The sequence below is a fragment of the Corvus hawaiiensis genome, chromosome 2, assembly GCF_020740725.1.
Source record: "Corvus hawaiiensis isolate bCorHaw1 chromosome 2, bCorHaw1.pri.cur, whole genome shotgun sequence".
In the NCBI taxonomy this organism is placed as follows: domain Eukaryota; kingdom Metazoa; phylum Chordata; class Aves; order Passeriformes; family Corvidae; genus Corvus; species Corvus hawaiiensis.
This window is the reverse complement of record NC_063214.1, coordinates 5,855,282-5,869,586: the sequence shown is the minus strand read 5'-3', so window position 1 is coordinate 5,869,586 and position 14,305 is coordinate 5,855,282. Positions and strand designations below refer to the sequence as shown.

At 44.8% G+C, this 14,305-nt stretch overlaps 1 protein-coding gene across 2 annotated transcripts in view; it reads left to right on the top strand.

The window, feature by feature from the left end:
* Positions 1 to 4,414, top strand: part of HTR1F (5-hydroxytryptamine receptor 1F) — a 105,364-nt gene extending 100,950 nt beyond the window's left edge. For both annotated transcript variants that reach the window (XM_048295534.1, XM_048295535.1), the window contains one exon: positions 396 to 4,414. In XM_048295534.1, the coding sequence (XP_048151491.1) occupies positions 434 to 1,531 (1,098 nt within the window). In that variant the 5' untranslated portion in view covers positions 396 to 433 and the 3' untranslated portion in view covers positions 1,532 to 4,414. The remainder of the gene's footprint in view (positions 1 to 395) is intronic.
* The last annotated feature ends 9,891 nt before the right edge of the window (positions 4,415 to 14,305 follow it).

Genomic DNA, 14,305 nt, shown 5'->3' with positions numbered 1-14,305 from the left:
ACCTACTTTAGGATGAAGTTGTTCACATTTAACCAGTTTCAGGACTCCTCTAAAAACCATTCAGAGTAAGTATTTTTAGCTGGAGGGGAAGTAAGTATTTTTAGCCACTCGAGGAACCAGGCTGGAAGTGCTGAACAGCAGTGTCCTCTCAGGCTCCACAGCACACTCCTCTCCCCTGCCATGCAAACATGCCCTTCTCAACAGCGTGGCCATGGAGAAAAAGGAGGCCCCTGTTCCAGACACAGAGCATCCCACATAGGGCTAGCCAGGAAAATCTGTTTGGAGCCAGAATACTTTCTAATAAGTCTGAAGTTCTTGTAAGCTTGGGGCCTGCAGTCTTTCAAGATGACAAAAATCAAGGGGGTACTATCTGAATGTTTTTACTTTTCCAACAGGTAACTGCTACGGGTAAAGATCATCTTTAAAAGGGAACATGGATTTAATAAACTCAACTGAACAAAACAGTACATCAGAAGAACCTTTCAAATGGGCAACATCCAAGATTCTCATTTCCATTACCCTGTCTGTGCTTGCTCTAATGACAACGGCCATCAATTCTCTTGTGATGACTGCAATAATTGTGACAAGAAAGCTCCACCACCCCGCCAACTATCTAATCTGCTCTCTTGCAGTGACTGACTTCCTTGTGGCAGTCCTGGTGATGCCCTTCAGCATTGTCTACATTGTAAAGGAGACCTGGATCATGGGGCAGGTGGTGTGTGATATTTGGCTGAGCGTGGACATCACGTGCTGCACTTGTTCCATCTTGCATCTCTCCGCCATTGCTTTGGACCGGTACAGAGCGATCACGGATGCCGTGGAATATGCCCGGAAAAGGACACCTAAGCACGCTGGCATCATGATAGCAGTTGTGTGGATCATATCTATTTTTATCTCCATGCCGCCTTTGTTCTGGAGGCACCAGACAACCAGCAGGGAGGACGAATGCATCATTAAGCACGACCACATTGTTTTCACCATTTACTCCACGTTTGGCGCCTTCTACATCCCTCTGGCCTTGATCCTGATCCTTTACTACAAGATCTACAAAGCAGCAAAGACATTTCACAGGAGAAGCGTCAGCCGGATCGTGAGGGAGGAGGGGGTGAATGGACAAGTCCTTTTGGATGCAGGTGAAAGAAGCACCAAGTCAGCTTCAATGCCCAGCACAACGGAGAAGACTTCAGATCCCCTGGTGAACTCTGATAAAATCAACATCACCCTACGAAGCCCCAGGTCTGAATCTAAGCACGAGAAGTCCTGGAAAAAACAGAGAATCTCCAGCACAAGAGAGCGAAAGGCAGCAACAACACTGGGTTTGATCTTGGGGGCATTTGTGATCTGCTGGCTCCCATTTTTTGTAAAGGAAGTAGTTGTTAATACCTGTGAAACATGTCACATCTCAGAAGACATGTCTAATTTCCTAGCATGGCTGGGATATATAAACTCCCTTGTTAACCCTTTAATCTACACAATCTTTAATGAAGATTTCAAGAAAGCCTTCCAGAAGCTTGTACGGTGCGGGCAATAACTTTAAGAGCTTTTGTTCGTACAAGGAGAACATAGTCATTGTTTTTTAACCTGTATAAATTTATATAACTGAGATGACATTTGTTGTATTTAAGGCAAAGCACCAGGACACTGCATTTACATTACAATGACTTTTTTTGTATAGGTAATATTGGGAGCATTAATTGCCCAAGTTTTAAAGAGATGGATCATCTGGGTTTGGTTTTGCTCTAGAAAAAGAGGTAGCATATTGTGGCTCTGATCCAGTTGGGATTTGCAGAGCTGCCTAGCTTGAAGCGTTACATTAAATATGAAGGAAATATACACTTGAAGCAAAGAAACAAAACTTTTTTTAAAGTAACCCTCAGTCATCAATGAAATGTTAAGTAAAACAAACATGTTTTAAACCCTACTGATATAAGATAGAAAATATACCGCGGAATGACAACATGATTTTAACAGTCTGGCACAGGCCTGCAGCATAGAGCCAAGCCATTCTCAGCCAAGGGTAGTAGTTTTAAATATATCTACCATCATCCTATGCCGATCAGCTGAGTGAGCTTCTGTCCTGCCTTGTCCCATGGATGGACATCCCTGTGTAACACAGCACCCCAGCAGCAGGCAAGTGGCTCTCATGGATTACCAGTTTCAGAGCAAACCAGTGTCGGGAGCCCTCTGACACTGCACACCCACAACAGATGTGAGCATAACCCCAAGGGAAACAGCCAAACATCTGGGGCACCTCCAGTGAGCTGGGTACACAGAGTGCCCAGTGCTCCGAGACACCGCTTCTGTGGGCACTGGGGAGGGAAGGCTCATAAAGAGCAGCTGGTTCTCCTCATGGAGATATTAGAAGGGAGAGAAGCATGAGAACTCCTTTCTCCATGTCCTCACACCTGGCCAGGCACGGAGCCTGTGACTTGCAGCACCAAACCCAGCCACAACTCATGCCGGGGCTGAGCACTGCTGACAGAGGGTGGCTTAGTGAGGTTTGAAGAACTGTGGCTGACAGCTCCAGCTCAGCATGCTTAGCCCTCCATCCTCAGTTGCCTGATGCTCCCTGAGCCTTTTCTCGACTGCCCTGAGCACTGGGGTTGTGCTCCCTCTTTCCAAGCAAGTGAGAAAACACCACAGTGCTGGCAGGATGGGTCTCTAGAAAAGGCTGTGCAGCACCTTCTGCAGCAAGGGTGGAGGGAGTGACCTCAGTATGCATTGCACACCTGGGCAGGGGATCTTGTGGGATGCTCACTGGGAAGCTCACCTCTAAATTCCTCCTTCCCCCAGAGCATCCATGCATATTCCCATTCCCAGCAGAGTTAAAAAGGCATTACAGGAACTCCTGCCAGCCCTGACTAACTTATTTAGTCAAAGATAACCTCTATGAACAAATCCCTTCCAAGGCCTCAAAGACAGCACCTTGGTCAATCCTGATTGACAAGCTCTAGATGCCAAGCCATGGAGTTAAGAGCCACACCAAAGCCCAGGGACAGGTTTTGCAGTTTTCAGGACAAACAGATTCAGGCTATGTCACTAAGAGCCCAGCTTCAAATTCTTTGTCAGACATTCAGTGCTGCCTCTGAGGAATAGGGACTTGAGGCTCCTTACAGGGACTACAAACCCCACTGTCGGCAGCAGCAATCCCCTGCAAAGGTGCTCCAGTTTGGAACCTGGGCCACCAGCTTAGGAACACCACAAAGGAACAGAGACATGACAGCACCATGCTCACCCTTAGCTGGGGAAAGGTGTCACTGGCCCTTGCAGTTGTTCTTCCAAGAGACTTTCAGTGGTTTGCATTAGACAAAAAAGAAAAATCACCAGTAAAAAAAATCATCACTGTTGTTTCTCTCTCCCCCTCTCCCTCTTTTCTATTACAAACTCAAAAGTTTGTAATAATTTTTGTATTTTGCTCGCTGGCTACCAGCTGACACAGCTGTCAAAAGGGTTTCCTGCAAGACGACAAGGTTTGAAACTTGAGATATTGAACAAATTTGTTTCTGTCACTTGCAACATACTCTATTCTGCTTTCACATCAAGGTCCAGATGAAATGCTATTCAGAACTACCAGAAACAGTGCATTTGCTTTGCCATGGATTTTAACACAGCCAGGAATCTAATGGAAAACTCACTTGTCATACCATGGAGATCTAGCACAGCAGTGGCACAGCTAAATTTCGAAGATACTAGGATGTGACAGAGTGGAATTGGCTCATGCTCAGTGCAAGCCAGCACACTTTATTACCATTGCAGTCAGAGCACAGCCTCTGCAGCCCCTGTGACCTCAGCAATGCCTGCATTATGCTGAAAGAAAAAAATCGCTCTAAGCATCAGCTGTGCTCCGCTGTCTCCAGAAAGAGCCATGAAATTTAGCCTTCTAAAAGGATTAGCGGATTAGCAGGAGGCAGCACACTAAAACATTCAATCTTGAAGACCTCTGTTTCCCACATTTACTGAGTCAACACTGGGTATCTGGGGGAATCCATTCCTCTCCCCCTGCCTCTCCCTTTATGGCTGCTGGAGTACAGACTATATTGTTTATCCTCTTACTCGTAAGATGTTTGACAATATCTTGTGAAATCAAATTGGAAGGAAAAGTAGGGGCTGCTTTCCAGGAGAAAAGATACTTAAAATACTCATTTAAATAATAATGGGTGAAGCTCAAAGAAGGAACCATATGTAGATAAACAGAAAATAGCTGTCATTTATGCACTATTAACAGTATTATACTCTGAAACTAATTAAGCTGCTAAACATTTCTCAAGATGCAGGGTGGTTTCTTTTGTATTGTTTTCACTGAGCTGTATCTGCTCACCCTTCAACACAGTGGTGGGAGAGGCAACTACAAGAAATCTGATCAAACAAGTGGGCAGTTATTCCATTAAAAGCACTTGCGGCTTGTGGACCATCATTTCTTGGTGTCTGACTGCGACTCATCACTCGTCCCCTTACAGAACTCACTGTGCCAAACACCTCCCCACACAGCACCACACAGTATCATTTCATCTCTAGCATTTATCCATGCATGTGATGTGTCCAAAAAAAAAAAACCAAAACATTAATTCTCCTTTCAAAATGCATAAAGGTTAAGACATCTGCAGGATGCTGCTTTCCCTCCCCATGAAGCATCCACTGGACCTTAGCACCAGGTTCAAGGAGCATGACAGAACACGATTTTAAGCACTGGAGCTAAGATTTTTTTTGCAAGTGGCTGTGTGCCCTGTGAGAGTTCAGTCTCAGCAAAGAGAAAAAAATGTGTCTGGTTTCCCACCTCTGTCAGAAGACTCTGTGTGTATTTCAGGGACAGGGTTTACATCTCCTCCCGAGTTTGCACAGAGCTTCCCAGGTCGCTATCCCTGCTGCAGCTGCCCTCCCTGTTGCTGGTCACTGCCCACCCATCAGTTTAGATTTCTTCCAACACCCAGAGAACTGGATTTGGAGCAGCTGACCCACTCCCACTTCAGCTTTCACAGAGAATGGTTCCTGAAGCAGCTGTGAACACGATATCCAGTGCAGGTGGATGGTTTTTACTAACAACAAGCAGTTAGATACACCTCGTTATCCTGTACTCATTAATTTGCCTTTCCTCCCTGCCAGATGCTTTATTGGTGTCCTTTCCTCCTGAGGATGGCATATCCCTACAAAGAGCTTGGGGACACAAAAATACATTTGTTTTAGTGATGCAGTCACACTTGTTAACGCATGACTGTACCACCCAGAAACACCCACCTCATCCAAATGCGCTTTTGGCAGCCACTGTCTTCAGCTGCTGCCTGATTGTTCTCGGTGCTGGGGAGGTACACGGAAATAGCTCTGTGCCAAATTGTTTTCTCCAGTAGTTACAAACTCAGCACATTATTTCTAGGCAAGTACACATTACTACTCGACCTTTGCATGTCAGATTCCCCTTGCAGAAGAGAAACAGAAAATCATTGCTGTAGCCTCTGCAAAAAAAAAGGGAAAAAAAGGGCTTTTTGGAGCTCTGCACACCAAAGAGTGAATCCTACAGGAAAGTGAGAGGAAACTCTTGTGGCAGCCCTGTAAAGATTAAGAAGAACCCTAACACTTGTGTCAGTCCTACTACAGGGACAGTACTACCGATAGAAGAACCGTTAAAAATCCCCAGCAAGATGTTGATATCTCCTCCCCTGTGAAATCCTGAAATTAATTAAACTGATTATTTTTTTCAGATTTTTCATTGTCTTCTGGAGAACCAGGGTCAAATTTCCTATTTCCCTCCTCGACCAGGAAAGCTAAGCCTCTAAAAGAAACATAAATGGTTTTTTCATCTAGTGTTTGTAGCCATCATAAAGTAACTCAAAAAAATTAAAGCTTTGATGACACTGATTTTGGCTAAGAGGAAAGATTACAGAGACCAGAACAAACAGAAGTCAGCAGCAAGGGCTGTGAACAGACAAGGTTACCAACCAAATTCAAAACAGCCTTTCTGGTGTCAACTCCCCCACATATAATGGACACAGTGACTGAAAGCAACCTTATATCCTCACTTTGTATCCTAACTTACTAAAATATGAGTTTCATATTTTAGTAAGTGGTTTACATGTATGTGGTTTACTTCACATTCAAGAGAGTTACTTCTTAAGAAAGAACTCTGCAACTCAGGAACATTTCAGAAGGGAATATTTTCAGGCAAGGAAAAAGTACTGTGTTTCATTAGTCAAAGTACATTAGTACAATTATGAATTAAATAACCTGATTGGGGCAGTGTAAAGTCAGAGAGGCTGCTTATCAAATGCCATTGCTTTTTATCCACTAATTGCTCAAATCAAGTGTATCTACTCTTGTTTATGATATAATACTATTATTTATATTATATATAATACAAGCCTAAAATTATTTAAAATACAGTTTTGAAGGTATTCATTGCTATACACCAGATGGGCAGCACTAATAAAAATTAGCCTCTCTTTCCACTTTAAAGCAAAATACCTCCTATACATGCATGATATTTTTCCCCCACTAAATTAAGCCTTTCCCTTTCTTGTACACCCATTCATTTGAAACTCAGTGTATTTCATGGTTTGGGTTTAAAGATGAAAAACATGTTTAACACCACAAAAAGCGCTAACTGCTACGGTAATGCTAGAAGAGCGATTAATCTTCTCACTTTCGGTTTAGATCATGACTGGTGGTAGACATTTAATGCAATAGCTGGTTCTGTGCTGGCAGCACTCCAAGATGCAAAAGCTGTGGCTAATTTGTATGACAGCAAGCGTCTGCTAAGCAACTCACTCTTGGCTAAGCCTGGTTTCCCATCTCTCACAGTACAAAGCTGCACGAAATAGTCCACAGCCATGAAATAAGGAGTCAGCCAGTTTGCACTCCAGTTGTTTCTGGTCTGGCAGTCACTAGAAGGTGGTTGCCCCACAAACACACACCTCTAACCAGCAGCAGCAAAGCTGTGCCTGTATCCACAGCAAAAAAGAAATCTTTCACATTCATCGATTACTTTGGAGGCAGCCTGAACTGACTCATGGCCAGGTGGACTCAACACAGAGCAGCACTGTTCCCCAGCCAGACACAAAAAGAGATCCCTTCAAGGAGGATGCCAGTGATGAGCAAATCAGTGTTGCATTACCTCAACAGCTCTGGTCAATACAGGGCTTGCATTCCCTGTCATCAAAAAGTTCATCTCTGAAGCTTGAGGTGATCCATCACCTTAGGTATATGTAAAAATACTGGAATTTAAGGTAAGAAAAATTCAAGCTAAGTGTTTCCAGGTTGGGGATTTGTCTTCCACATCTACTTTGACAGACAGTAAACTGCGATAATTTGGAACACAAAACAGTTTCCCAAGCCAGATATATCTACAACAGGTAAGCATGGCTTTATTTTTCACACACATAAATCTAAGTTATGTTACTATTGAACTGTTTCTAACCCCCTTCATTGATGGCCTTCTGCATTTTGGCAAGTATTTCTCTCATCTGATTTTCAAAGTTAGTAAGAAATACTAATTAATTAATTATCTCAGGTAGGTCTTCTCTCATTTTTACAGTTAGAAAACCAAAAGCTAAGGGAAATAGGCAGCCAGCACCTCATCCTGAGGTCCTGGGGTGGAGGACAGGAGGAGAGGGGAAAGGAGGGGAAGGGAGGAGAGGGGTCCCTTTGTTAACTGCACACGGAATCACATACTACTGTCTGAGGGATGAAAATGAGAGCTGTAGAGAAAACAAATCAGGAAAGGGGAAGGAGGAGAAGAACAGGGAGAGAGAAAGACTGAGCAATTTTCTTCTTTTAGAGCCAGGCGGCCTTGAAATAAACTTGCTTGAACTCATCACAGCTCAGATCCAACTAACAAAAGTGCCAGTTCACTTTGGAGCTGCCTAGCACCTCCCAGAGCTGAGAGAGGGAGAGGAGGTGGTTTTGCCATCTCCATCCCACGCAGGGTCAGTACAGCACTGTACAGCAGAGCACACGTGATCCTTCTCCAAGACTGCTGTGACAGCTCCGGTCAGCGCCAGCCGTGCACAGCCAGTGAGGCTGGGGAACTGCACGTACTGAGATCTTCAGGGGTACAAACAGCGGAGGAAAAAAATGAGTAGTAAGAAAGGGCATCTTAAAATCTTATCTACATTCCAATGCCCTGCCACCTTCTCAAAAGCCACGTCGAGCACCTGGAGAGCTGAGTGAAGATTTTGTCCCTTGCTTTAGACAGGGCAGGGATAGATGCTCAGCACACTTTATATCTCAGAAATACAATTTACACAGTCAAACCACTACCACGTTTCCTGCTTCTCCTTGTTAAATACCCCAGTGTATGCCAATCCTCCCAGCCCCCTGCCAGCCTGGCTTTTGCCTGTGTCTCCAGCTCACTGAACACAGTGTTAAAGCACGCCATAACAATTTACTCCACCACTCCTCTGTTTCATTTGACTGGAGAAGAATAACAAAAAGCAACTGAAACATCCTTCAAACTCTAAACCTGCAAGTAAGACATAAAATAGAAATAGAAGGAAGCAGTCTAGATTTAACAGAAAATAAATCAAGTGACACTCCTCTGAACCACCCTTTCTACTTGCCCCACTCCATTCTGTGTTCTCACCCACAGCACATTGCACACCGTGAGTGAAGGGAAAAAGTTATTTCAGTAGCAGGTTTGACTTATTTTGTATAGTTGGGCAAAAGAGCTCTCATTTAAAGATCCTTCAGGGGAACAAAGGATGCTGTGAAATGATGACCCGCTTTGCCTTCTCTCATGCTCAGCTGTACAAGCAAAACCAAAAGGGGAGTGAGGGATCATTGACTCAGGTGCAGACAGGGAAGTACAGCACAGATGAAAGGGGAGAATGAGGAAGGAGCAGGCTCTCACCGAGGGCTGGGTTCTCAAGGGACAGAGCAGCTTTGCCTCAGCCCCCGGACACTTTGTGAGGGGACAACCCCAGCAAGAAACCACGAGTACACAACCAGCGGGTTGGGAACAGGAGGAACGGGAGGCGACTGGGCGTGCTCGAGCCCTGGAGCCCCGCTGCAGGGCCGGGGGCTGTGCCGGGGACGCGGAGCCTTTTCCCGGGCGGGCGGGTCCCTCTAGCGGCACCCGAGCCGAGCGCTCCCGGTCCCTGCCCGCGGAGCCCGGGGACACCCCCGGGTCACAACCCCGGCTGCCGTCCCCACGCACGTCCCTGGTCGGGCTGGGCTCGGCTGGCAGCCGAGCCCCGCTCCCCGTGTCCCCAGCATGGCACGCCGTGCCGCCCGGTGCCGGGCATCCCTGGCGTGGGGGTCAGCACCTGGCAGAACGAACATGCCGACAAGTTGGGGAACAGTCAGCATGGAATCCCTCCCTTCCCAGCAAGATTCTCAGAAACCCCATGCCTACCTGCACCCCCGTTCAGTAAGGTTCATCATAGAATCATAAAACATCCTGAGTTATAAAGGAACCACAAGGATCATCGAGTCCAACCCCTGGCCCTGGACACACTAACCATCACACCATGTGCCCAAGAGCTTTGTCCAAGCACTTCTTGAACTCTAGCAGGCTTGGATCTGTGACCCCTTCCCTGGGGAGCCTGTTCAGTGCCCAACCACCCTCTGGGTGAAAAACACTTTCCTGATATCCAGACCACTCCCTCCTCCTTGGCACAGTTCCATGCCATTTCCTCAGGTCTGGACACCAGAGAGAAGAGAGCTGTGTCATCCACTCCTCTTCCCCTCATGAGGATGTTGAAGACCACAATAAGGTCTCCCTTCAGCCTTCTCATCTCCAGGCTGAAAAGACCAAGTGACTTCAGCCACTCCCCACATGGCTTCCCCTCCTGTCCCTTCACCATCCTCATGGTCCTCCTTTGGATGGTCTCTAAGTGATTTATATCCCTCTTATATTTTGATGCCCCAAACTGCCCCAAAGCACTCGAGGTGCAGAGCAGAGCGGGGCAATCACCTCCTTCACCTGGCCAGCACTGCACCCCAGTGTCTGCTCATTTAGAGACTTGGTGCACCATACGTGCAAAAGGAAGTAAAATTTCAGTGAAAGGTTGATTCACGTAAGGAATCATTACTGGGACAGTAACCCGAGAGGAGCCACTGAGCACAGAGCAGGTTGAAGACTGGGTTGGTGAACAAGGGAGTTGCAAGACAGCTTTCCTCAGGGTTAATACATCCATAGCATGAGGCTCCTGGGACAACCGGGTGCCAGAGGCAATGGAGGTTTCCAAGAAAGGGAACATGACATTTGCTCCCTCTCATGGCTGCTTCAAGACTGAGGTAGTAACATTTTGTGAGCTGAATGAGACTCCAGGGCATTCCAATTAAAGTTGGCAAGTCTGGGGAGTTCAGCAGTGTTTGTACAACCTCCCAAGCAAAGGTCAGAAAGGACTGTCATTTGAAATGGTGTGCAGAAACATCTAAGCAGTTGGAAAATGTACATGGGGGAGAAAAATTGCAAATCACCAGAGATCAGGGGAGCTGATAACACTTAAAGGCCTCAGTGACAGCTGAAAGTTTCTAAGGTGGTTTCTAGAGAAGCTATTTCTTGATGTGTTGTCAGGTTTATTTCAGGATTTAATTCCAAGTAGCTGTGAACAATACCAAGCACTACAGAGATAGCAACTTACCTCTCTATTTAAAGTAATGATACTAATTATAATAACTATTTTTGATTTGGACTTGTTTGTGGTTACCAGAGTAGAAGTTTTGTTCACAGCTGCTCTTTACCACCTTTTGCTATTGCACAGTACTTTGTGAAGTGGCCAAAACTTCCTCATTCCTAAAATCTGTAGCCCCTCTCACACTGCACAGGGACAAAGCAAATCACAGGGTGGTGGAGAATTGTGCTCTGGAATTATAAACTGGGCAATGACTGGAATTTCATTCTAGGAAAGAGAAATCATGCCGAAGCGTGAATAATTTGAGTCTTACTGTCTTCATACATTTTCTGTGAAATTCTACCAAGAGCATGTCTGGATTTGGTGGCATACTGGGCAGCAGAACATCAATGCAAACTCTGGGTATGGAGGAGAGGAGCTCTCAAGTCTCAACTGAGACCAGAACAAGTACACAAAGAAACACACATAGGCCACACAAATATTTGTACATGAACATGGAGCTAAAGTGTCACAAACAATCCTTTTCAGAGATAGAAATTACCAAATATAGGGGATTCATGATGGCAATTTTTTTCTGAGCAAGAGAAGAGCTCAGGAGCTGAAAGGGCTCTTTCTAATTCCCCTGGAATTTTTCATGTTAAGAAATCGTCTCTCTTGCATTGCCTAACCATTGATTTATACCCAAGTGCTTCAGTTGGTTCCTGTCAGCTGTCCAACTCCATTCCTGTTTCTGGAAAAGTGAATCTAGAGTTGTTTATGCAATTCACTTGCAGCTTGAATTTTATGTTTCTTCTTTTTTTAAATACAGGCAGCACAAAAGCCAAAGAAGCACTTGAGCTCATTTCAAAGCAAAGCAAGAAAAATTATGACAGATTTTCTGAATCCTGTGTTTCTGTCAACATCTTTTTTCTGTCCTATATGCTTTCTTCACTGTCATACAGACACAAAACAAAATGAAGAAACAAATAAACAAAACAAAAACAACCCCACACAAACAACTTCACCAGACCTGGAAATTTCTTTCCAAGTTTTGTTGGATTCTTAGGGGGAGGGGAGGAAAAAAAAAACATCAAACCAAGCCTCAAAAAAATCAATCCAAATCCTTCGTAACAACTGTGAGGCCAGTTACAGTTAAATATGCTGCATTTCCAAGGGAATACGCAGTGGCAGTATGATCACATCTCATTCCCTTCTGCTGGGGAATATATTGCTATAAAGGTGGTAATTACAGATATTCAGACACCCTAAAGACAAGCTAGTTTTACATAGTAAAGAACTCACATTTTCAGGTTGTTTAGGGAGCGGTACAAACAGTAACCCTGCGTTCAGCATAGTCATAAGGTGGTGCAAAACCACATCCTCCTATTCAATTGCCCAGAAATATGTCAGTAGGATTTCTTGCCAGATAGTGCTCTTTACAATATTCAACATTTGTTTGATGTAGAAATACCATGGGGGCTCCTTCTACCTGCAGTAGTTCACCATATAATAAGCAAGTGCAGAGTAAACTCCTTCCCTTATTCCCCTATCTCAGTTTATTTCATTCTGTCACTGCATGACATACCCAGACAAATGTTCTGGCATGGGAGGTCTCCTCACTCAAGTGTATCTCCTGGAGTTTCATTGCTGTAGCAGGGAAGTTCACATATTGTCATCAACATCACAGGAGATCACAGATAAAAAGTGAGTGATCGTCTCTGCATCACACAAGATAACTGCCAAAGGCCCCGAGGTCAAACGAAGCAAGTTAATGATCTGAAACAAATAAGGAAAGGAGCTTCCCCAGGCCCTGGTAAGGAAAAGGAAGACTGATGGTGAACCAGTCTGCTGAATGTGCCTTGGAGCCACAAAAGGAGGGAAATCCACAATCCAGCAGCCAGGGAGAGCACCTTCCCAAGAGGTGTCTCTGTTCAGCTGAGCTGGTGTCCCAGCAGCAGCTGCAGAAGGGCAGTGTGGGGACATGCTGGCTCACGGGTCCACAGGGCTGAGGCCACTGCAGGCAGGAAAAGGCCAGCCCAAACACACAGCCAAGGAAGATGACAGACCTGTGTCCCTTTAGTCCTCCCACTCAAATACAAACCCTGCTTGCTAGATAGCCTGCTGTCATTAAGGTATGGTCACTTCTGAGCCTTTTGAGGACCTTTTTCGTACAAGGAAATCCTCTGCTGACCAATTAGTCCAGCTTGCCCTTTGCTTGGCATCCCGCTGAGGAAACAATGCAGACTATGAATATGCTCCTGATGACTCTGATCTTTATTGCCAGGAATGGAGTGAGGAGCATCACTTCCCTCAGCACTGCATTTTCTGATCTGGCTGTCAATACATTTAAAGCCTTGCATAGTGACCCAAAACGTAAATACAAAATGATCCTTTATTAATGCAGCAAAAGACTGACACACGTGCTACCATTTCCTCCCTGGTCTTTAGAGGTGTATTTCCTTCTTTCACACTGCATCCCCCACACTGTGGTCATTTTCTTGCTCTAACCCCATCATCATGACCTTCTCCTGTATCAGCACAACCCACTTCTTCACAGGTGGCCCACTGTTCCGAGAGGCTTCACAGACCACAAGGCAGCCAGAGTCTGATATATAGCTTCTATGTGCAGAATTACTGCCCACAAGCTCATGGGTTTTTCCATTTGCACATTTCCAAATGTGTCAAGAGAGCAAAGTCAGGCACCTGGAAGTTTTTTTCAAGTACAGAAACACAAATATTACCTTGTCTCAAAAAGGCTAAAAAGTGCTCCCCAAGCAAATGGGGATTTAAAAAAAAAAAGAATGAAAGAAACTGACAATAAACCAGACATTCATCTGAATGACAGCACTATCAGCCAACAGGTTTTCCTGTCCTCTTTTGTCCAGAGGTTGGAGGGAAATTCCTTCTTTCCAGGCTGCTTCTGCCTGAAGTTCATCAAATCCAAAGGTATCAGCCAGCACCATTTGTGGACAGTCTCAATAGCTATGGCATATCAAAGTGATGCGCCATATCCTTGCTGATCAACTCATCTCCTTTTCCAAGTTGGTTAAATGTGTTAATAAGCCCAAGCTGTAGCAATCTAGGCACAAAAATCAAGTAGGACAAGAGCAATTCATTAAGTGCCTTATTTTCTACTTTAATAACAACACCACCAAAAAAACCAAACCAAAACAAAAAAAAAAAAAAAAACCAAACCACAAGAAGAACCCCATAGAAGAAGCCTTTCCATCCTACACTTCCATTTCACAGGTGAGTGTGTTTTCTACAGTCTTTTTCAACATCGGAGATTAACAGCTGAAAAGATATTTGTAAAAGTAAGAACAAGGTTTGAGTTGGCAGCAGGGTTCGGATCTCTAACCCAGTAAGGTGCAGATGTTGTTGGTGTCCTCACTTCCCATGTTCACAGAGGGCACAACAAACTGATAGAAATATTTTAAAAATCCAGCCTTAAGTCAGGAGCCTCAGAGTGGCTTTTGGGGTTTTTTTCCTCTATTGTTTTTAACACAATCCCTTGCTTTACTGTCTGAGCTCTTCATCATCTTTTATAGTAATTGAAATAATGCATCTCCAGGAGAAACAAGAAAGTTTCCTTTGTTCTGCATCCTCAGTTAGAGATAAAAAATCATACCAGAGAGAGAGAGAGAGAGACAGAGAAGGAGAAACTACTTGGCCAAGATCAGAAGAGAAAACAGCTGCAAAGAATTAAACCCAAGTCTCCTCACTTACTATGACATTGTTTGATTCTCTCCTTAGGCTGCATT